This window comes from Micrasema longulum, unplaced genomic scaffold (assembly GCF_059751315.1).
Source record: "Micrasema longulum isolate JH-2025_06_02 unplaced genomic scaffold, ASM5975131v1 h1tg001430l, whole genome shotgun sequence".
Classification (NCBI taxonomy): Eukaryota; Metazoa; Arthropoda; class Insecta; order Trichoptera; family Brachycentridae; genus Micrasema; species Micrasema longulum.
The window spans coordinates 617,605-640,078 of NW_028278616.1; the positions used below are offsets into that span (position 1 = coordinate 617,605).

General features: G+C 31.6%; 1 protein-coding gene, 1 long non-coding RNA gene and 1 other non-coding gene across 3 annotated transcripts in view; 2 read left to right on the forward strand and 1 right to left on the reverse strand.

Moving 5' to 3' along the window:
- LOC148275419 (uncharacterized) overlaps positions 1–22,474 on the forward strand; it is a 115,946-nt gene that overhangs the window by 36,146 nt on the left and 57,326 nt on the right. The gene's annotated exons all lie outside the window — the stretch shown is intronic.
- On the reverse strand, positions 8,176–8,292 carry TRNAL-CAA (transfer RNA leucine (anticodon CAA)). The gene is made up of 2 exons: positions 8,255–8,292; positions 8,176–8,220 (listed from the first exon to the last, which is right to left on the reverse strand). It is a non-coding gene; the product is annotated as a tRNA-Leu (tRNA).
- On the forward strand, positions 19,408–22,149 carry LOC148275421 (uncharacterized). The gene is made up of 7 exons (XM_088235732.1): positions 19,408–19,485; positions 19,810–19,932; positions 20,182–20,277; positions 20,369–20,422; positions 20,512–20,901; positions 20,990–21,244; positions 22,144–22,149. Exons 2-7 carry the CDS (start codon positions 19,816–19,818, stop codon positions 22,147–22,149), a joined length of 918 nt encoding a protein of 305 aa, XP_088091858.1. The 5' UTR covers positions 19,408–19,485; positions 19,810–19,815.

Below are 22,474 nucleotides of genomic sequence, written 5' to 3' on the forward strand. Positions count from 1 at the left end.
TAAATACGTCTACGACAAATCCAGTGAAACGGATTTGTCGTCCAGAACAAAAGAACACGACCCATGAAAGGACCACAGGGCGTGGTAACGCCAATTTTGTATAAACCTAAAGATGTATCTATAATACAAGAGTAAATGCACGTTTTTATTCTAACGTTAGTAATTTTCTTCTAAAGCGTAACCAACATGACCAATATGGCCATGTAGCGTCTTTCGTTCAGCCTACACTTTAAAATGGGAAAAAAGGTGCAGCATTTGTTCCCCACGGTGAGAAAACTGCCTGTCAGGAAGTTTAAATTCGTTCATTTCGTCATAATCGCAGAATAGCGACGCATGTGATTTTTTTCAACTTTGTAAGAGATCGGTATAATTTTTTTACCCTTTATGTCATAAATCGAATTTTCACTTTTTGCTAACGACATTAAGATCTACAGGGAAATAACGAATGAAAATAACCGCTACACACTTCAATCAAATTTAAACAGATGAAACGACTGGTTTATCTCTAATAATTTGTTTATAAATGTCGATGAATGAAAAATATAATCTTTTTGTAAAAATAAATCTTCAATTTTATTTCCGTATTCAATAAACAACATTCAACTGGAAAAACTCACGGAGGATTTTAGATCTTGGTGTCATATTTGACGGAAACCTTGAATTCAAAAGCCACATCAACCACATTACTTCTAAAAGTATGAAAACTTTTGGTTCCATTCTTAGAGCCATAAAGTATTTTGAATCAGTTAAAATAATGAAACTCTTGAATACGTCCTTAGTTAGAAACCAATTAGAGTAAAATTCTACTACATGGTCCCCTTTTTACAAAATTCACATAAATAATGTTGAATCCAACGGAAATTTTTGAGATTCAATTATTTCAAACTGCATATTCCTATGGAACAAATTAACTACATGCCCTTGTGAAATTCTTTAAATTTACCTACCCTGGAAGATCGCAGGACAATGACTGACGTAATATTTTCATATAAAATTATTCATTCTAAATTCGGTTGTTGCGAACTCCTGAATTTAATAAATATCAATACTCGTATACCAACACGAGATATCGCTATAGAAGATTTAGTTTACGTTTAAAAAATACCCGCTTACATAACAGACGGAAACTTATTACAATCTTGATAGTCATCATATATGTTTGGATAATTTATATAGCGCCATTTTTGTGAAAAATCACCTCAAGGGCGCTGTGAAGTAAATAAATATCCCAGTACGTCTTGCAGCTACAGAGCGCATGTTAATGCGATCGCGGATCGAAATTCGGTCTACCCTATTGTCATAAATATACAAACTGACATCCAGAATTTTAAAAATCAATCTCAAAATATGTAAATTAGTTGTAATCATTAGAAGTGCAACATTGTAAGCGGATAAAAAGGCTCGAGAAGAAACTTCCAAGAAGACAGCTCCTGATTTCGCTTACTTTCTACTAAGTTTTGCCAAGAGAAAAATAAAAAGCAGATATTTACAGCTCTGGAATGATCGCTATTTAACAAAGTTTACAGGAAAGGTAACAAAGATGTTTTTACCGTCTATTTACTATGCCTTTGATTTCAAGAAAATGCAACGTGCAGGTACGAACGTACACAAATCCTGACGGATCATGGGGGGTTCGTAAGCCACCTGTACAGATTCAAACTATCCGAGATCAGCACCTGCTCATGTGATTATGTTATTTTCCAAGATGTCCCCATCAGTTGATGCATAGCCCTTGTTCAGTTTACAGAGAATGCAACGGAAGGCGCGATGCAGAAGTCATGTTGAGGATTTACACGATATACTTGATTTGTTTGCTCGAGTATGCCTCTTCTGTTTGGTATCCACAATATGTCACACATAAAGAAAAGTTAGAGAAAATTCAAAGGACATTTCTTAAATATGGAGATGCAGGAATACCGATCTCAATTATATGTCTTCCTGCGAAAAGCACCACTTACTTACTTCTGAAAATCGCCGTCTACTATTAGACATGGGGGTGCTTCATGACATACTTAGTGGACGCCTTGATAGTCCAGCTCTTTTGTCGGAGTTATCATTAAAAAAATGTCCCCGGCTACCGCACCCGTCACACGTCGAGCTCTCTATTTCATGTTCCAGCAGTTCGTACGAACTATGCCCAGAACTCTCCACTAATATGTTTTGCTCGTGAATATAATTTGAACTTTCCCCTTATTAATCCATTTGATTGTATAAAAATAACATTTAAAATGCGCATCTTAAAACATACTTTTTTGTCTTCTACTTGGTTTCAATAACAAAGTCTTATTTTATCTTATTTTATTTTATTTTATTTTATTTCTAATTCTTAATATTTAATATATATTTATATTTTCGACACTTCACTTGTGCAATATTTACACACATGTCCACCCTTATTCCAATATAACACCCACTCACCCACCCTCTCACTCACTTACACTCACACAAACACACTAGTATGTATTGTAAGTGTATTTAATGTATTTCTGTGGATATCTGTCATTGGTTTTATTCTCTGTATATTTCATTTGTTATATTTTTCTTACATGTATTACTGTTGATATCCCCAATAAATAAAAAAAAATAAAAAAAGAAACAAAGAAATTTACATAATTACTAAATAAAAAGGGCGTTTCTAGCCAGAAACGTCTTTTCATTGCAGTGTAACATATTTTCTTGTATTTTTTTTACTAACAAGAAAATGAAAATGTTAATTTTTAAATACAATATAACGTATAATTTATTAAAACTATTATATATTCCGTTAGGGCAAACCATAATACATACTGTCGCATACTATTATACTTAATTTTTGTAGTATTTTTCACACAGCAAATTTTTAAATTTTCCGAGTTACAAAATATTTATTTTCTCCGTTTTTTGTTTTATGTAGAAACGTCTTTCTTTAATATGACGGCAATATAGTAAAGTCAATAAAAAGTATCAATAATACGAGTAGCAGTATACCGAATGCCGAACTCGCTTCAAGTGGATCCGAAGGTCTGTTGACAAACGACAACGGTCTCCCTTCTGATGTGTTTTCCGTGGTTTCCTCGTCACTAAAGCAAATGCGGAGAAGCTCCTAAAACTGGCCACAGCCGAAACACCCTACTCGATCCCTTTTTACATAATATAAACATAAATTTATAAAGTTTTTGTTTGAAATAAATTAAAAAATATATTATTTTTAAGTACACCGATAAATAACTATTATTTTGAAGCAAATATAAGCCTTGTACATATTAAAAATGATAAATAAATTCAACCTACACTGAATATTTAGTAACAATCAAATTTTCTAAACATAATTAGCAAATTGACACATTGAAACCGCCGTTCCCAATATGGAATAATCAATTATAACCACGCGAAGAAATATTCATTATTTTAATTTAATTATCTAACTGCCATATTATTGTGCGTTAAATTATTCAACCTTGAATTATCAGCTATTCTTTAAACGTAAAGTCAGATAAACATAGACAAGATAAGCAAATAAAAATATTTTATAAGGAATAACTAGTTTTTAACGTAACCAAGATTTTTAATTGTATTAATTTTATACTATTTTTCACAAAAATGGTTTTAGTTGAAACGATTTTATTATGTATCAAATGACTAGGACTCCATAATTTTATACTGATTTGTAACAGTAAAAAATGTTTATGTGAAGCAATAATTTTAAAAGAGTAAATTAATTTACGCACCACGCAATAAGATAAGCATTTTTGAAAAATTATAGTAGGTTTTTGATACTTTGTGGAGCTTCTATTATTTATACATATTAATAGGAAACATTTTATACAGGATTTTTTGGAAAAACTTGTTTAAGAACAAGCATAATATTATAATATTTGTTTATGGGTAAGTTTTCCCTACCGGTATTCAATAACAATATTGAGTAACTCCTTATCTAGCATCATAAGATTGTATAACGGTCCGCACAAACTAATATAAAAATTCCTTGACTAAAAAACTTAAATCATATCTCTAATATTATGTTATGAGCATTTATTTTTAACTGTTCAATACAATATAATATTATTGTTGCCGTATCTTTTTTTTTGTTGTAAATATTACGACACAAATTATTGATAAACTGAAAAAAACTTATTATTACTATATTATATAAAAGAAAATGATTTACAAATTATAAATATAATTTTATTAAATTATATCTATTTTTAATGAAATTTTATTAAAATTAATCTAAATTTTAATAAATTGCATTAATATTAGGAATAAAATTTTTGTTTTGTGATTATGTTAACATATAATTGGTGAAAGAGGTTAAGTGTTATTGTTGTTTATTTTATGAATTGTATATATTATATTGTGATATCTTTTACTGTTTATGAACTAAAAATAAATAAGTAAAAGCAGAATAAAAATTATAATTCATTAACAAATCAAACAAAAAACATGTGTTTTATTTCAATTCAAAATAAAAAAAATAAAAAATATCTAAAATCACTTATACATTCATAAATAACATCCACTGGATCATTTTATTTACTTAAAGCGGGTACTTCTCAATAAAAAAACATATTTCACACGTATAATATTACGTTTTTTTCGAGTATTATTATATTGTATAATATAATACAAGACTTACAAGATAAATTAACGTTCACTTTTGATTGCCCAAAAAACAATAGCTGAAATTATATTAAATAAGCCTAGAACTTACCCTTCAAATGTATTTTTTTTAAAAACAGATGTACCCTCAAATGATTACATGTTAAAAAAGCATATACATATATTATACAAACTTTTAAACAAGAAAAACCCACTAAATCAAAAATCTCGGAACCCGAAAATTAAAAATAATTAAATTTTGCGTAGATGCAATACAACTGCGCCTTAAAATCGCTATGCATATGTCAGAAAATAATATTTTAATAATCTTCCGGAAATCTTCAAATCAAATATTAAAACATCAAAATCTTAATAAAAAAAAACATAATATGAGACTCACCAAATCCTGAACTCAGTACAGGAGAAATTTATGCATCTTTTAGAATATAATATTTAATTTTAAGGAACCGGTTTTAGGTAAAAAAAATGTAAAACGAATTCCCTCTACATACTAGTTTTTGCTCTATTGGAGAGGTAGAAACGTTATTATAATTTATGTATTCCATATGTAATTTTATACATATTTTGTAAACGATTTTTTCAATCGAGAAAATATTTTTTTTTATTATTGGCAATTCATCCTACGAAGGATGATTTCTAAAAAAAAAAGTTTTTTACCCGAATAACGTGGATATTTAGGACCACACTGCGAAACTTCAGAGGAACATATTTTACAATTTGCTTTTGAAAAAATGTCATAATATATTTTTTGAAAAATCGCGTTTTTTTATTTAAAAGAAAATGTAGATTGAAAACGTATTTTACCAACGTAACGAAATGATACGCACCGGACGCGGACTAGAGAAGCGGCTGGGAAGGGAGCGATTGTAGGAGTTTGTGGAAGGGATGCAACTCTTAAATAAAGCAGAATAAATCTCTCTTTTTTATACTTTCATAATTAACATTAGATTTAATTGCTTTTTAATATGGAAACTTCACTGGTCCATTAGAATTAAGTCCAATTGTGTAAAATATTAAACTTTGTAACTGTACTGTATGTTTCCTGAATAAAAGAAAATAAAAAATAAAAAATAAAACTCTTCATTTTCAAATTACACGAATTATTGTTTCATAAAAAAAATACTAGGATTAAAAAAAAAAATTGCCACAAAGAATTTTCCTTTGATGTTTCGCGGTCTGGCCCTGAAACACGGCTAAAAAGTAATTACTTTTGAAAATTAATAATAAGCATATAAAAAAATATTTAATATGCGTACTTCTGCTAATTTTTTTTTCAAATACGGTTTCCTGAATGATGCATACTTTTAGAGAAGCGTTACGAGTACGTATTAGATGGCATGATTTTTTTTATTTTTTTTTTATTTTTTATTTATTTATTGAAATCTACAGTCAAACACAATAATAAGGTTATAATATAAAAGGTACTTAAAACTAGACTAAAAATGATCTCAAACTTATAGTTATCAATATACGCAATGTGTCATAAATAAATTTATATTACACAAGTACAGAATTTGGAAAACCATTAATGAAATGTGTGTACATATTTACCATTGTAAATTTTAAAATAAAATGAAAAAATAATATTGTATTTACTCATCACTACTCACGGTGACAATGCCTGCATGCTGTCGCTGATTTCCCTTTTGAATTTATTATTAATCAAATTGAAGATATCACTTGCATTGACTCCAATAATATAATTATATAGGTTGCATATTCTATAAATGCACGAATTTTTTGCTGCATTAGTGTTTACATCGGTGGAGTAAATAATTAGGTGTGACGGGTACGTTTAAAAGGTACATGGAAATAAATTAAACTTTGTAAATTGGGGCAGTTAGTCATACCATTTAAAAGCTTATATAGAAATATTAAGTCAGCAATCGGTCGTCTATTATCCAAAAAGTTTATTTTAAAACGTACTCTCGCTTCATTATAATTATTGAATTGGTAATTATTTCTGTATGATAGACATATAATTAATTTATTGTTGACTTTTTCTATTTTATATTGGTGATTTTCATAGTATGTGGACTAGATTAAAGTTGTATTTCAAGCCGACTTCTGACAAATGCGTAATACAAAATTTTTTGGTTAATATTTGCAAGTGTGTCGATAATATGCATTTAGTCAGGAAATAACATGTCTGTTTAAAATTCTAGCATGCGAGGAAAATACGAAAAATCATCTAAAATGAAATATCGACTAGCATGTAGATGAAGGCTTCACGTACACGATCACCATAACTTTCGGAAGTTCAGGGCTACGGAAAATTGGATATTAAAAGTGTTTTCTTACGCGCTGTAAACATTATTAATTAATTATAAAAATGTACGGCGAAGTTGAAAATAAGTATTTACAAAAACTAAATAAAAACGAACCACTTTGAACTACGTAACTAGTTCTTCCGAATCAACCAAGGATAAGAGCGTTGTGATAGATTTCCGGTTTACGGGAAGTCAATACACTAATCAGCTGAATTCATTTAATAGAACTTGTGACGTCACACGCGGAGTAATTTCAAAATTACAAAACTTTAAAAAATCATTGCGCTGATAATACGATACTCAAAATTATTATTTTAAATTTTTTGGCTTAGTTTGATAGTATTTAAAAAAATGTTTTAACAAAAAAAAACACTTAATTTCCTGTTTTCTTATTTTCTAATTATATTTTCCTAACAAACATTATTGTGCCATCGGACATTTAGGCGAGTTTTAAATTAGAAGGTATTATTAATTACCTATTATTTCTATGTTATTAAAATATATTTAGATACATCGATTTTATTAAGCATAATCGATGCAAATATTGAAGGATGCAGAAAAAGAGGATTATTATTATTATTATGGATAACTTATAAAGCGCCATTTTCGTAATAAAATACCTCAAGGGCGCTTTACATAGTGATTCTTTTAAATTTGTAATTTAATTAAAATAATTTATTTTGTTGTCTCATGCTACGGATTTATTCAAATGATTTAGAGAACAAGTAGGTTTTAAGTTTTTTCCGAAACATCACTTTACTTTCACAGCCTCGCACCTCTGCTGGGAGAGCATTCCATGCCATAGGGCCTGCGTAATAATAACTTTTCCTCTCGCCGTAGACGTAGCTGATCTAAGCGTGAGACGCCTTTCAGCTAGTTCATCTAGAATATATAGTTCCCTTAGATATTCCGGAGCAGAGTTGTGCAGTGACTTATACATAAGCCAACAGAGTTTGTATTCGACCCTCTGTGGAAAACGTAGCCAGTGTAGTTCCCGATAACCGGATAACGGATATCCCTGAAATATATGGCATGGTCAAATACACAAATGCTTGATCATGGACATGTCGAAATTCGCAATAATCGGCGCGAGTACATAAGAAGATGTATCTAGAGGGAGCGAAGTCTGTGTGCAAAGTCAGAGTAATATGGCGTTTTATCCTCTTTGCCTATTCGTACGGGTAAATGGTCTGTTTAATTTAATGTCCATTTCATTTTTTTTAAACATGGTATTTTGTATTTAAAATGTTCAATAATAATAGTTTAGTAAAGACAAAATATTTTTTTAAAAAATAACAAAATTACTTGTCAGAAGTGGGATTCGAACCCACGCCCTCAGAGAGGACCAGAAGAGCTCAACCCGCGTTCAGCGGGTAAGGTTGTGCCTTGAGTCTGGCGCCTTAGACCGCTCGGCCATCCTGACAATTGGCAGTAGAGAGCAAATGGCTATTTATAAGTGTAAAGCGGCATTTTATAGGCTCATTCAATTGGTGTCATTTTCCAAGCAGTGACATCTGTTGTCTAATTAGTAAAGCTTGAAAATTTTATGGAAAACTAAAAATAATTTAAATTTATAAACGTGATAATTATTAAAAGGGCCGTTGTCAGATACCTACAGATTTTTTTATTTCCAATATTTTGTAGATTTTATCTATATGTACATACATTATGTGGTGTTTTTTATTGTTATTCGTTTTTAAACACGCCAAACAGTTCTTTATAACTCCACTCCACAAATGCTGAAAAATTACTCTTCTGTAATATGCCATTAACGTGATCACGTAAAATAAAATTTTAAAACAATGGAAAATAATTCCTCAAAATTAATGGATGTTTGCAAAATTATTTTCAATTAAAAAAATCCCTTAATCCCGGTTAAACTATATATTAAATCTATCTTGGTAAACTGTACGAGTATATTAGGTGTTAACATAAGATGCGTCCATTTTTTCCTAAATTTGAAAATGAGCACCAAAAGTTTTAAAAAAATGGTAAGTAATTCGAAAGAAAATTTTCTGTTCTACAAGATATTGTATTTGCTTTTTCGTAAGATGTGTCATTTTATTTGATTACAAGCCTTCAAAAATGGAATGTCAAATAGACGAAAGTAAGCATTTTCGACCCTTCCTTCTGGTTGCGTTCAATTGAGGAAATGAAGCTGCCAAAGCTGCTCTCTATATTTGCGCAGTGTATGGAGAAGATGATTTGAATTATTGACTGATTTGTTGTAATTTTTTTGTTGTGTCGTCTTGTTCTCTTCATTCTAAAAAAAATGGACAACTTACTTTGTCACCAATATTTTTGACACGTAGTAAAATCCTGTTTACGTCTTCAATGATTCAATGCCCCTTCTTTATTTACATTTAAGTCAAGATTGAAATATGTATTACTATCTAAATATTTAAATTGTTCCTTTATCCTTCTTCTTTCCTTCCCATCCCCTCTCCTCTCTTCGTAGTATAGTGTTATTATTTTTTTATATATTTTTATTTTTTTAATCTTTGTTTTTAATTTTTGTATATAATTGTAAGATTCAATATGTCCATGAATGTATAATTTTCTCAAACTGAACGGTTTGGGTAGGTGGGAAGAAATTGCCTTAAGGCAATATGCCCGCCTTTATATGTATATAAAGTGTCAAATAAATAAATAATGATTCGGACGTAGTTAAAGTATAGTCGATGATGATTTTATTTTATAAAAAGTAGATTAATGTATGCAAGATCATTGATTAAGCTATACATAACCCTACAAGACCGCCTGCAATCCGCTTTCCTTATACAGTCTGTCTGGCAAAACATGAAACAACTGCTAGCGACTGTTAGCGTCTGTGACGTCACCATATAAGGAGCAAAACAAGAAGACTTGATTCACCAACAAAGAAAATAAAATAGAAGAAAGAACCTCCTAGTGGGTTTGGTTTGTGACCAGACGAATGAAGAATACTGTTCTTTGTGAGAAAAAGAACTAGAAACGGCGCGGTGGGGCAGTTGATTAGACGACCAACTGTGAAACTGGCATCGCGAGTTCGTTGCAAGAAACAAATCCAAGAAATATTTCTTTCTCATAAGAAAGTTCAGCTCTACGGGAAATTGGATACAAAAAATGTATTCTTAATCGCGGTAAAAGTTGTAGCATTTAATTGTACGGCGAAAATTTAAGAAAAAAAAAGATTTAAAAAAAATAAAAACGAACGATTTTTTGTGCCGTCACTAGTTCTTCCAAATGAACCAACAATACGAAGGTTGTAATCATAGATATCCGGTTTAGGATAGGTCAACTGACCAATCAGCAGAATTCACCGAGAAGAAGAGAAGAGAAATTGAGACGTCACACGCAAATATTTTTAAAAATACAAAATTTAAAGAAATCATAGCGCTGATAAAACAATACATAAAAATTACAATAAAATTGCCGACGAACAGTCAGCAATGGACGTCCAGGAGCCTTATGCTGGAAAGATATGACATTTTGTCACCCACTCGACAATAGTCGATTGGGCATCTCGATTGCTTTGTCATAATGCTATTCTTGAAAACCCTCCGACAATTTAATTACAAAGACGAGTGAGAAAGTGGCAACACTAACAAATCCGTATTTATCTATGGCGTATGGCTCTCCTGCCACACGTAAGCTTTTATTGATTCTTGTCAGACTTCTTCCGTTGAATATTTTGTGCATGGAAAATTATGAAACAATATAAGTAAATGTTTTACTGAGACACTGCAACTTTTATAATTATTATTTGCCTTTAACAAAATACACATCTACATGTTATTAGAAACATTTTATTTGCATTTAATGGATTTTAAAAACATTGTATAATATACGAGTATATCTCAAATACGACGAGCGATAAAATAATTTTAAAATCATGTTTCTAGTGAAACTTCATTTGATAATGGATTAAAAATAAGTACAGTTGTATTTGTTGCACATTTGTTGATACGTCATCAGCTTTTTTAATCAATCATTAAGTTTTTTTTAAATCTTAACATATTCATTATTCCCATTATTTCTCCCTCCTTAATTTTCTCATCCCATTTGTTTTCATTATTTCCTCCTTATAAACTATTTGATATTGTTCCTGTGAAACCTGTAATAAGGTCTTTCATTATTTTTTAAAATTAATTTTGTTAAATGAGCAAAAAATTACGATCACATTGGTATTAATATTTTTGTGAGACGTCGGATAATTTTTTTAGAAAGGTTTGAAATATACATATTTTGAATTACCAGAAAACAAAACGTTTCGCGCCCTGTAGGACAAACGGCACGCATGACGTTTTATTGCCAAACTTTAAGCAATGTTTATTAGAAGCGCAGTCGGCAGTCATAACGCGTGACGTCAAAATGACGTGATGCTAATTGCAGGCCATTTTGTATGTGCTCATTTTTAAACCCGAATATTAAAAATGAAAAATTGTTTTAAATTCATTGATAGGTATATCATTAGAATCGTAAAAATCTGCTCTTAATATGTACTCGTATTACATATTTTTAACGTTATTCCCGACTTGTGAATATACCCTATTCTAGTTATTTGTTGTTACTTTATACGTGTTTTTTAGTTTTGTGATGGGTTGATTTCAATAAATAAATAATACTATTTAAAATAGGATGTGCACTGGATTTGTATATTAAGAAATCGTTTTTTGCTATTGTAACCGACCATTATTTTGTCTTCCCCTAATGTGGGCGCACTGCCTTCCCATAGGGGCAGATTCTGTAGGGGTTAGAGGGGATGAGATGTGCCACATGTGCTGACAGTAGACGGGATGTGACCTCTGCATATGAAAAAGCAAGTTGACTTAAGAATTACAGGATGATTAGGAATATCTCAATTTTATTTATTTATAAAAAAAAAATGTGTAAATAAATTTGGTTGTATTCAATATTTTACCGTGCAAAAAAAACGTTTTTTTAAAAACAAGGAATACCTTATAAATCAATAAAAATAATATTTTTTGCAACTGATTTCTCGATTGTCAATAAGATATTTACAAAGAAGAAAAGAAAAAAAAATTAAACCAGAATCATTTTCGACAAAAATATTTTATTTTTTTGATAAGGTTTTGATTGGACAGTTGAATCCAATAATATCGACAAACATTTGGACACGCTCAAAATATTATTGAACTACTACTACTACTACCATCACGCCATTTCCCCGATGGGGTAGGCAGAGAGAATGGACCGCCGCACACGTCTATCCTGGCATACATTCCTAGCTTCTTCCACATTTATTCATCTTGTCATACATTCCTTTCGATTCTGCCTGCTTTTGACATGACCAGAACTAAGATTTTGGTTTATATAATCAAGCCACGTCTTCTTTCTTTCTTTCGTCCTTGTCTCACGTTACCTTTCATGTTCGCCGTATACCTACTCATATACTTGTTTTACCATTCTTTCGTTGTCCATTCATTCTACATGACCAAACCATCTCAGAGACCCTTTCTTAATCTTATCAAATATCGACAGAATCAAGAAAGGGGTGCTGCGTTGGTTTGGACATGTAGAGCGAATGAACAACGAAAGAACGGCTTAATGGATCTACGATGCTAACGTTGATGGATGCAGAAAACGAGGAAGGCCGAGAAAGACATGGCACGATCAAGTGCATCAAATACTTGAAGATGGACATGTCAAATGTAAGAATAATCGGCGTCCGTGCAGGAGAAGATGTATGAATGTAGAAGAAGCGAAGTCTGTATGCAAAGATAGAGTGATATGGCGTTCTATCCTCTCTGCCTACCCCTATGGAGAAACGGCGTGATGGTTTGTTTGTGTTTGTTTGTTTGTTCAGATTTATTATCGAAATTATTCTTGAAAATAAATTATATTTAGTAAATGCACTTGTAAATTACAACTGATATAAGAATTCATTGTTCACATTTAATCACAATTGAAATGTCAATATTTCAACATGGATTTTTCCTTTTGTCTTCTTTTTTAAATTTAAATTTATTTCCATTTCTGATTTGCTTTTATTTGATCAATTTTTAATTGTTATTATTTATCGCTAAATATCCTTCAGTCTGTATTGAATGCCGCAGCGAGAATTATTTTTGGAATATCTAAGTTCAGTCATTTCACTCCACTGCTTCGAGAATTATACTGGCTACGTTTTCCACAGAGGGTGGAATACAAACTCTCAAACTGTCACAGCACAACTCTGCTCCAGAATATCTAAGGGAACTCTGCATTCCAGATGAACTAGCTGACAGACGTCTTACGCTTAGATCAGCTACATCTACGTCGAAAAGTTATTATACCTCTACGCAAACAGCGCACTAAATTTGGCGCACGCTTATTTGGGGTCGCAGGCCCTACGGCATAGAATGCTTTCCTAGCAGAGGTGCGAAACTGTGAGAGTGAAGTGATGTTTCGGAAGAAACTTAAAACCGACTTGTTCTCTAAATCATTTGAATAAATCCTTAGCATGTGGTGACAAAGTACATTGTTTTTCTTAAATTAAAAAAACTAAAATCAAATTTATATCTTTATACAATCACTTTGTAAAGCGCCCTTGAGGTATTATATTACGAAAATATCGCCGTATAAGTTATCTATAATAATAATATTAATAACATCAAAATGATTCTGTTATTTATGCCAATGCAATATTTATATCTCAACATATTTACTTCCTATGTGTTTTCTCAAACTGAATGATCCATCCTTATGCATGTAAAAAAAATATATGTATGTTAAGCGTGTAAACAAATAATAATAATCATTGAATAAAAACAATAACGGTATATTTTTGATCACCTTATGCCTCTAAGTATCTGCTACTGAGTACAGCGTACAGCAGACAAACATAATAACAACCCTATTTTTTGGTAATTTATGGAGGGTTTTTGTCGAAATTTTGACAGGTGTTTGAAGTAAGTAAAATTTTCGCTGCATGGCTATTCTGTAAAAGCTTACTGGTGGTTTAACTTAAGCTGGTGCGTTCAGAAAACTCAACGCATTTAAAATCTACAGGATGTTGATTTAAAAACATGTTGTATTAAACTTTAACCAAATGTGCTATCATTTTTTAAAATTCGGTGTTGGATTAGAGGGTTCTGTATATGAAAAAAAAACATTTGGTTAAGAAAATGTAATATTAATTGACTAAAATACTTCGTTTTTTATATTTCTTTAATCATTTTTTAAATGTTGCACTTTACTCATTATAATCCTTCCAAAAACCAGGGCCAATTTAAATTGGAAAAAATGTTTTTTTTTACAGTCAATTACTCTAGAACTAGAATGCGAAATTGTGTAGATTGTTTTCAACAACAATAACAACAACCCAACAAACCATCACGCCGTTTCCCCGTAGGGGTAGGCAGAGAGGATAGAACGCCATAACACTCTATCTTGGCATACAGACCTCACTTTCTCTACATTCGTACATCTTCTCATGCACGCACGCCGATTATTCCTACTTTTGACATGTCCATCTTCAAGTATTTGATGGACTTGATCGTGCCATGTCTTTCTCGGTCTTCCTCGTTTTCTGCATCCGTCAACGTTTGCATCGTAGATCCTTTTAGCCGTTCTTTCGCTGTCCATTCGCTCTACATGTCCAAACCAACCAGATTGTTTTCAGTATGTAAATAACAATATTTATTGTTTATCAATAAGTGTGTATACATATTTTCTCCGAAATAATTTGTACTGTGCATTTTAATTACACTCTAATAATTATTATTATAATGAACACAAAATATTAAATATTCAATAAAAACTCGTAAATATATGACATTTTCTAAAGTAATTGTTTTTTTTCGCTCTAATCCAAAAGAAATTTTTAAAAACATTTAATGTAACAACATGTAACACAAGATTTTTAAAATCAGAATTCTGTACATTAAAAATGTTTTTATGTAAGTTTTGCGAAAGCGCTATCACTACATAATCGACCTATTCATGATTTGATAAAATGAAAATACCTGCATATTTATAAACCAGTGTTTTTAATCCGTAACTTAATACTCGTACATATTATTATATTTTTTCTATTAAGAATCGCAGCGAAACTCAGACGAACGCAGAAGCATCCTGTGTATATTGTACTACCATATCATTAGCAACTATAGTAGAATCAACCCTGGAAGGTATTTGTGATAGTTGAAAATAGTGTTGTGGCAGTCTTTATTACGATATCGATTTTTTATTCTCAAATAATTTGTCAAATAGCGTGAATAGAACCAGGTTTTAATGTATACGACTAATTTTTTAAAGATAAAAATAGTAACGAGGAAGTTCGAAATATTTTGTTTTTATTAAAATCTTTTTTTCTTGCATTTTTACGAAATTTCGCCGCAAAATTTAATGCTTTAATTTTTACCGCGCATAAGAAAACATTTTTTAATTAAAATTTTTCGTTGGACTTAATTTCCACGTACTTTTATTTAGTTATTACAACAGGATTACATTCGACAGACGATAAACATAGTAACAAAAATAACAAAACGCATTTAATTATAAAAACAATAATTGTTTAAATTCGATTTTTTTTCTTTTAACATTTTGAATTGTAGTATGTAGCACATATAAATAATCGCGAGAGAAATATTCATGAAATTATTTTTGGCGGTATTTTGAGCGTAATATGATAAAAACGCCACCGTTTAACTGCTGGATAAATAAGAATAATAAATATATAATAATAATAAAAGTAGAGTTGATAAAAAGCACAAAATTGTAGTAAAAATCTTATTAAAATAAAATAATATTTAGAGATCACATAAATACAATAGTAGATAAGGCGTACAGACTTCTAGGGTTTATCTTACGAATCTCCAAGCCATTCTCATCACCAAATACATTAAAACTTCTTTACTATACTTATGTGCGAAGTCAACTCGAATTCGCTTCATTAGTATGGTCCCCTCAATATAATGTATATATTAATCAAATTGAAAACATTCAAAAGAAATTTATAAGGAGCCTGGAATATCGTTTTGGTAACATTGAAAATGATTACAGCGCATCTTTGATCAATTTTAATATAGAATCACTACAAAAAAGGCGCCTTAGATATGATTTAATTTTTCTTTTCAAAATTCTCAATAACATAGTTGATTCGCCGTATCTTTTACAAAATATTGGTTTCCGTTGTCCTCTTCGCTATACTAGATTAAATTCCCTTTTTTATGTACCAACTTGTAAAAACAATTATACCTCGAATTCATTCATTAGACGCACCTGTAGAAATTATAACGAACTCAGTATTGATGTAGACATTTTTAACTGCACGTTGCATTTGTACAGAAAATTTCTTCATGGGGTCGATTATTTGGGATAGTTGCTGAATGTACATCTTGAGTGGTTTATGCTATGCATATGTGCCGCATGTAATGTATATGTTTGTATATGTTTTATATGTGCGTTCATGTGTGTGCGTGGATGGCTCGGAGTGTACATTCGGTATTTTTATTTATTTTAATTTATTACCTCCATGGAAAACGCAAATGTCAACAATTATCTTTTTTTCACTTAAAATTCTTATTTATTTTTTATTTTTTGTCACATTTAATGTTTATATCTTTTTAATTTATGAAAACTTAATTGGTCTTTTTATGTTAAAAAATTGTTGTTTTTAATACTGATTTTGTATGACTGTATGTTTTCTAAATAAAATAAAATAAAAAATAAAATAAAATAAAAAAATAAAATAATAAAATTTCATGAGGAAATATATATAAAAGATTGTTAAAATAAAAAAGCGAAAAAAAATAGCATTTTTTAATTAAAAGACATTATGTTTGAAACCAAGTCACGAAAACATAATTAAAGCCTAATGGAGAGACCTACCAAGAACGCTTCACAATTTAAAGGAATATACTAATTTTCAATAAATTTTGGTAATGCCAAAAAAGTCATTAATGAACTGCACTGCCCAATACTAATTAATATGATTTTAAACATTAATAGCGGCTAGCCAAGACTTTTTGACGGCTGTGCGGAAAGATTAACGTTAATATTGTCGTCGTTTAAATTTAAATCTAGTATTGCGATTTAAAAAAAAAAAACTAGCACAATGTCGATATTGTAAATCGATACTGAAGTTTTGTGGTGGTACGTCACTATTGAAGCGACTCCACAATGAAGTACCGCATTCGTTAATCGACCGGTAGTTGTCAATATTTACAATACTTCATGAGCGCGGAGTTAGGTGTAAACGTCAAAAATCCCATCATAGCGTGCCGCCACTGTAATAAAGCAATAGTTGTCAATGTCACGCTCATAAGCGCGTCTGAGCGCGAGAGAGACAGAGATTATTTCCACAATGCGTATGCCGTGCGATGTCATACCATGGGCTTGTTCACTGATACTACACAATGCGTATGTGTAAGTATACCGCACGCGCCAGCTTATAAAAATCCACCAGTACACGTCATGTATTTTTTGTACTTGCCAACTTTTCGACACAACTTTCAAACTTTCCGGCTTCGTAAATTTACATTACGCACTTTGAACTTACCGGCGTCAAATTACGGAGAAAGTAAGAACTTGGAATTAGAAAATCAAGGCTAATATACTGGAAGAAATTACACAAAAATGAATCCTTTTGAATACGTGTTACCATTGTGGACAGTAACAGGGCCTCCAATGATAATAATTATTATGTAACATATTACAACAGAGATGAAGATCATTTTAGAGAAAGTAATACAGAAGTCTAGGCATCTACAGGGCTTATGACCTGTCATTGGCTGGTTTAAATAGTCACTTTACACACTGTGTAACATTCACCATTCTACCCATATTTGAACATCTATATTCCTTCAATTCTTTCATCTGTTGATGTTTGTGAAGTTGAAGAGCTGAAACCTTTATTCATGCGGGTGAGATTCTGTATTACTTTCTCTAAAATGTTCTTCATCTCCGTTGTAATATGCTAATATTAACAGCTCCCCAGGGAGTTGAATCCAGTCCTTGTCTACGAAAATTCGGACAAACTCAAAATATTGTTGAATTATAATGTAGCTTAAAATAATACACTTTTTATTGAGTTATTTTACACAAAACAAGTACGAATAAAAAAACATTTTACATCGTTAAATGCTTCAAATATGAAATTCATACGTTTGTGGTTGTTTAAAAAGATGTAGCAGAAGCAAATAAATGTCATCCCAATTAATTTATCGCTTTCGTGCGTCTAAGAATCCTAAAAAAACTGCTTTCACACGGATCCTTTGGTGCAGGGTGGCTCTAATTATGAACGGCTTTGTAACATCCGCCGAGTGCTTTCAGAGAAGAAAAAGCACAAAAAGCTCACAGGCTAATAATGTACACAGGCCCTAATATAACTTAGAAAGGATACAATATATCAAATAAGTAACATTTTCGCTAAAGGTCTCGTTCAGTAACAAAACATTATTAAACATTTTGTGATTTGTAAAGTAAAAACATTTGTCACTTCTACTACTACTACCATCACGCCATTTCCTCGCAGGGGTGATGGACAGAGAGGATGGACCGCTACACACGTCTATCCTGACATACATTTCTAGCTTCGTCCACATTCATTCATCCTGTCATTTTATTTGATTTATTTATTTATAAATACATGCCCTTCGGTTGCGTCTGCTTTAGGCATCTTCAATCTTGCGATTTTGGTTTATCAGTTTATGCCAAATAATTCTTAGTCGTCCACGTCCTACGTTGCCATTTATTATCGCAATATATCTGTGGCTCAAAAGGGTCGATGACTTAAATCTCAACATTACCGGAGAGTAACTTTACATCTATATTATGTATCTTTTTTGGGTGATACCGTGTATGTTGGATTTGATCCGACGTTTCGGCTACCATAGCAGGAGCCATCTTCAGGGAAAACTGTGTGTTTTATAGAGAAATGTATGTGTTTAAGTACTAGTAATTTGTTCCGTGTCACAGTCAGCAGTAGGCACATTTCTAGTTTTGTAGGAAAGAATAATTATGTTTATGTACTAGTAATTTGTACTGTGTCGCAGCCGGCAGTAGGCACATTTCTATTCGTTTAATTACTAGTACTTAAACACATACATTTCTCTATAAAACACACAGTTTTCCCTGAAGATGGCTCCTGCAATGGTAGCCGAAACGTCGGATCAAATCCAACATACACGGTATCACCCAAAAAAGATACATAATATTGATAACAGTGACCGTGAAAACCTTCGCACCTATTTAACTTTACATCTATTTCGTGATATTATGTTTGAGGTGTTTGAAACTATTATCAATAAAAAAACACTATCACATATATAAAACTGTTAAATTTGTATATTTTTTTATTGACATCAACCCTCTACAAAATGTTGGATAGAAAAAAACGAAATTCGACATTTCGCTCCTTTAAAAATAAACCGAATTAACTCAAAAAATAGGTAAAACGAGATTTTACAATAAAACGAATTAAACGCGTGAAAAGAATAAGTACAGTTCAACAGGCTCCTTATTTAAAGCTATACAAGCGAGATAGAAGATCGTCCATCTCTTTTTGATTTACTCGGCCGCTTCCTTCGGGATTCACATCACGCGACGAATCAGTGTTACGCCGACAGTGTTCAAAGTGAATCCTTGTTCCCGTGGACGAATATCTATTATTTCATTTTATGATTAAAAGGTAAGGAAATAATTCACAATTATTTTAATTATAAATCGTGTTTTTGAGACTTGTTCCTCTTTATTTTTTTAAATCGTATAAATAATATTGAACTACTTAGACTTAACTCATTTTTTTATTAAAAACTACGATAGATTTGAAACACTAATCAGACTTGTTGCATTTTATTTCTAAAAGAAGTACAATTAGTTTGAGTCATTATAGTTTACATCGGTTTATTGTTAAAAATAATAATAAAAAATAGTTTGATTATCATTTCATGCAGTTTATTTTAAAAAGTGATGTGAATGTTCTTTAGCATAATTTAATTTGTTTCTGTTTTAGATAAAAATGTCATTGCGAATCCGAAAAATTATGGGCTTAGTCCAATCATCCGAAATTTCTGAAAGGGAAAAAGTCTCTAATTCAACGCCTGGAGAAACCTTATCGAATATTGATAACGACGCAGTAAGTAATTAAATACCTACTTTTTTTTTTCATTTAAAGCGTGCTACTCACACACCTGCCGCAGGGACAATCTGGCCCGTTACACGTAGCCCTACCAGTAAGTTATTGTCCCCACCGGTAGGACTAAGTAAAATATAATGTATTTAATGTAAGTTTAGTCCTACCGGTAGGGACAACAGTCCCTGCGGCAGGTGTGTGAGTAGCTCGCTTAACATGGGCACAATGTATAAAAATTTATTATTTTTTCAGCTGCCTAAAAGTAAAAATGTGAACCTGTGCGACAGTGGATCTTCGTTGATTATAAATAATTTAACAATAAATGAAAGTCATTCAAACGATACAGAAGTAAGGTTTTACTTATTGCAAAATCTGATATTTTTGTGTTCACTTATTGTATTATATTATTACCAATACTAAATACCTAACTATTTTCCAGAAACCAACAGAAAAAGACGAGCTACACCCTATGCGGGATTCCCCCCAGAACGATGTAAGTTAAATGTTGCCACTTTTTCTGCTCGTATTATGATAATTAATTCCATAAATTACCATCGATAACTTACTTAAACAAAATTACAGGATCCTCAACTATGTACCTCGGTTGAAACTGAAGTGTTGATAAATAAATCGCGGCCTAACATTGAAATCAAAATAAATCTTGTACCGGAGTACGACAGTGACAGCTTTTCGTATGAAGACGAGAAAGAAAATACCAAGGTAGTTGAAGAAATGAAGCTACCGTCGAGACGGATTTCTTCTTCTTCAAGTTCACCATGCTCGTCCTCGTCGTCGTCCTCATCATCGTCGTCGTCTTCGTCTTCGAATTCATCTCAAGAAATTTCAACCGAGCTAACTGGAGAGAGCGGCAAGTCACAGGGTCACTTAGCTTCAGCCATTATACGCACGGCTACTGAATTAGAAGAAGATAATAGTATGGAGAATACAGAGCGAAGCGATTACAGATCTGATGTATGTGATATAATATGAAATAATTAATTAATTTTCTCTTTTAATTTATTTCTTATTTAATTAATTAATAAAAATATTCCTCTTTTAGACTTCGAATGCCACTGGTTCACGAATACGAAGATCTTGTGCGATGAACTCTTCAATAACCATTTATTCTCCTATGTACACTGATGAAAGCGACTTAGATGACGACGTGGATGATCCTAATTTCGATTTTGAGGACAGATTCGGAAAGATTTCTCAGCACAGAAAAAAGAATTTCCTAATTCCATCATGCTCGGATTCTTCAAGCTCTGATATTGACACTGCAACACAGAGCTTAAAAAAAAGAGGTCTTAAGAGGGTAAAAAATCCTGCTAAATGGAGAAAAAACAGAGTAAAAAAGATGCGTAACGAAGGAAGAGCTTATGTCTCAATGTCTAAAACTCGCAAAAATAAGCCCTCACGTTGTCTCAAGACTCCCTGTAATGAGAAGTGTAAATTAAAATGCATAGACAAAATAGACACTCAGGGAAGATATGAAATTTTTGATAAATTTTGGCAACTTGGTGATTTAAATAAGCAAAGAGCATTCATAAAAACTTGTATGGTTGATACAGAACCTAAATATAAATATACTAACGCCCAAACTCCCCGTCGCCCCAATAAGGCGTTCTACTTGACACTGGACAATAATAGAATTAGAGTGTGCAAAACTTTTTTTAGAAGTACTTTAGATATCAGTGATAGAATGATTTACACCATCATAACGAACACAAATGAGATGGGCTTCATAGAGGAGAAACGTGGCAAACATGGCAATAACAAAAAATTGGATCCTGAATTATTAGCTGAAATCAGAAAACACATTGAATCTATTCCTCGAATAGAAGGACACTATGTTAGAGCTCACAGTACAAGAGAGTATATTGAAGGAGGTAAGACAATTAAAGATTTGTACAGAGACTTTACAGGATTGCAAAATAAAAATAATAAAGAGGTTGGTAACTACATTGCTTACTTTAAAATTTTTACAACAGAGTTTAATTTAAGTTTTCACAAACCAAAAAAAGACCAATGCGACCAATGTGTTGCCTATGCAAACTTAAATGGTAATGAAAAAGAAAAAGAAGAAGAAAAGTATCAAATACATCTTAAAGAGAAAGAACTAAGTAGGAAGGAGAAATTGAATGACAGGAGAAATGTAAACAATTAAAATAAAGTCGTAATTTACGATTTAGAAGCGGTATTGCAATGTCCCAGAGGTGACACTTCGGCTTTTTATTATAAAAGCAAGTTGAACAGTTACAACCTGACATTGACCGAACTCAATAATAAAGAAGGCAAACATGCATATGACAATGTTTACTGTTATTTCTGGACTGAGTCAGATGCAAAAAGAGGAGCGAGATTGAGAGAATTGAGATTGGGTCGTGTGTCTGGGAATATTTGAAAGGCATTAGTTCTGATGGAGAAGCTGCGAAAAACATAATATTCTACTCCGACAATTGCTGTGGACAGAACAAGAATAAGTTCATTGCAACCTTATATATGTATGTTGTGTATTATTTAAACATAAACAGTATAACTCATA

Excerpts from the sequence above, each read along its gene's own strand:
- LOC148275421 (XM_088235732.1), top strand. The coding sequence starts at position 19,816 with ATGTCATTGCGAATCCGAAAAATTATGGGCTTAGTCCAATCATCCGAA. Across the intron at positions 20,423-20,511 it reads GGGATTCCCCCCAGAACGAT|GATCCTCAACTATGTACCTC; the intron begins GTAAGTTAAATG and ends ACAAAATTACAG. Across the intron at positions 20,902-20,989 it reads GAAGCGATTACAGATCTGAT|ACTTCGAATGCCACTGGTTC; the intron begins GTATGTGATATA and ends TTCCTCTTTTAG.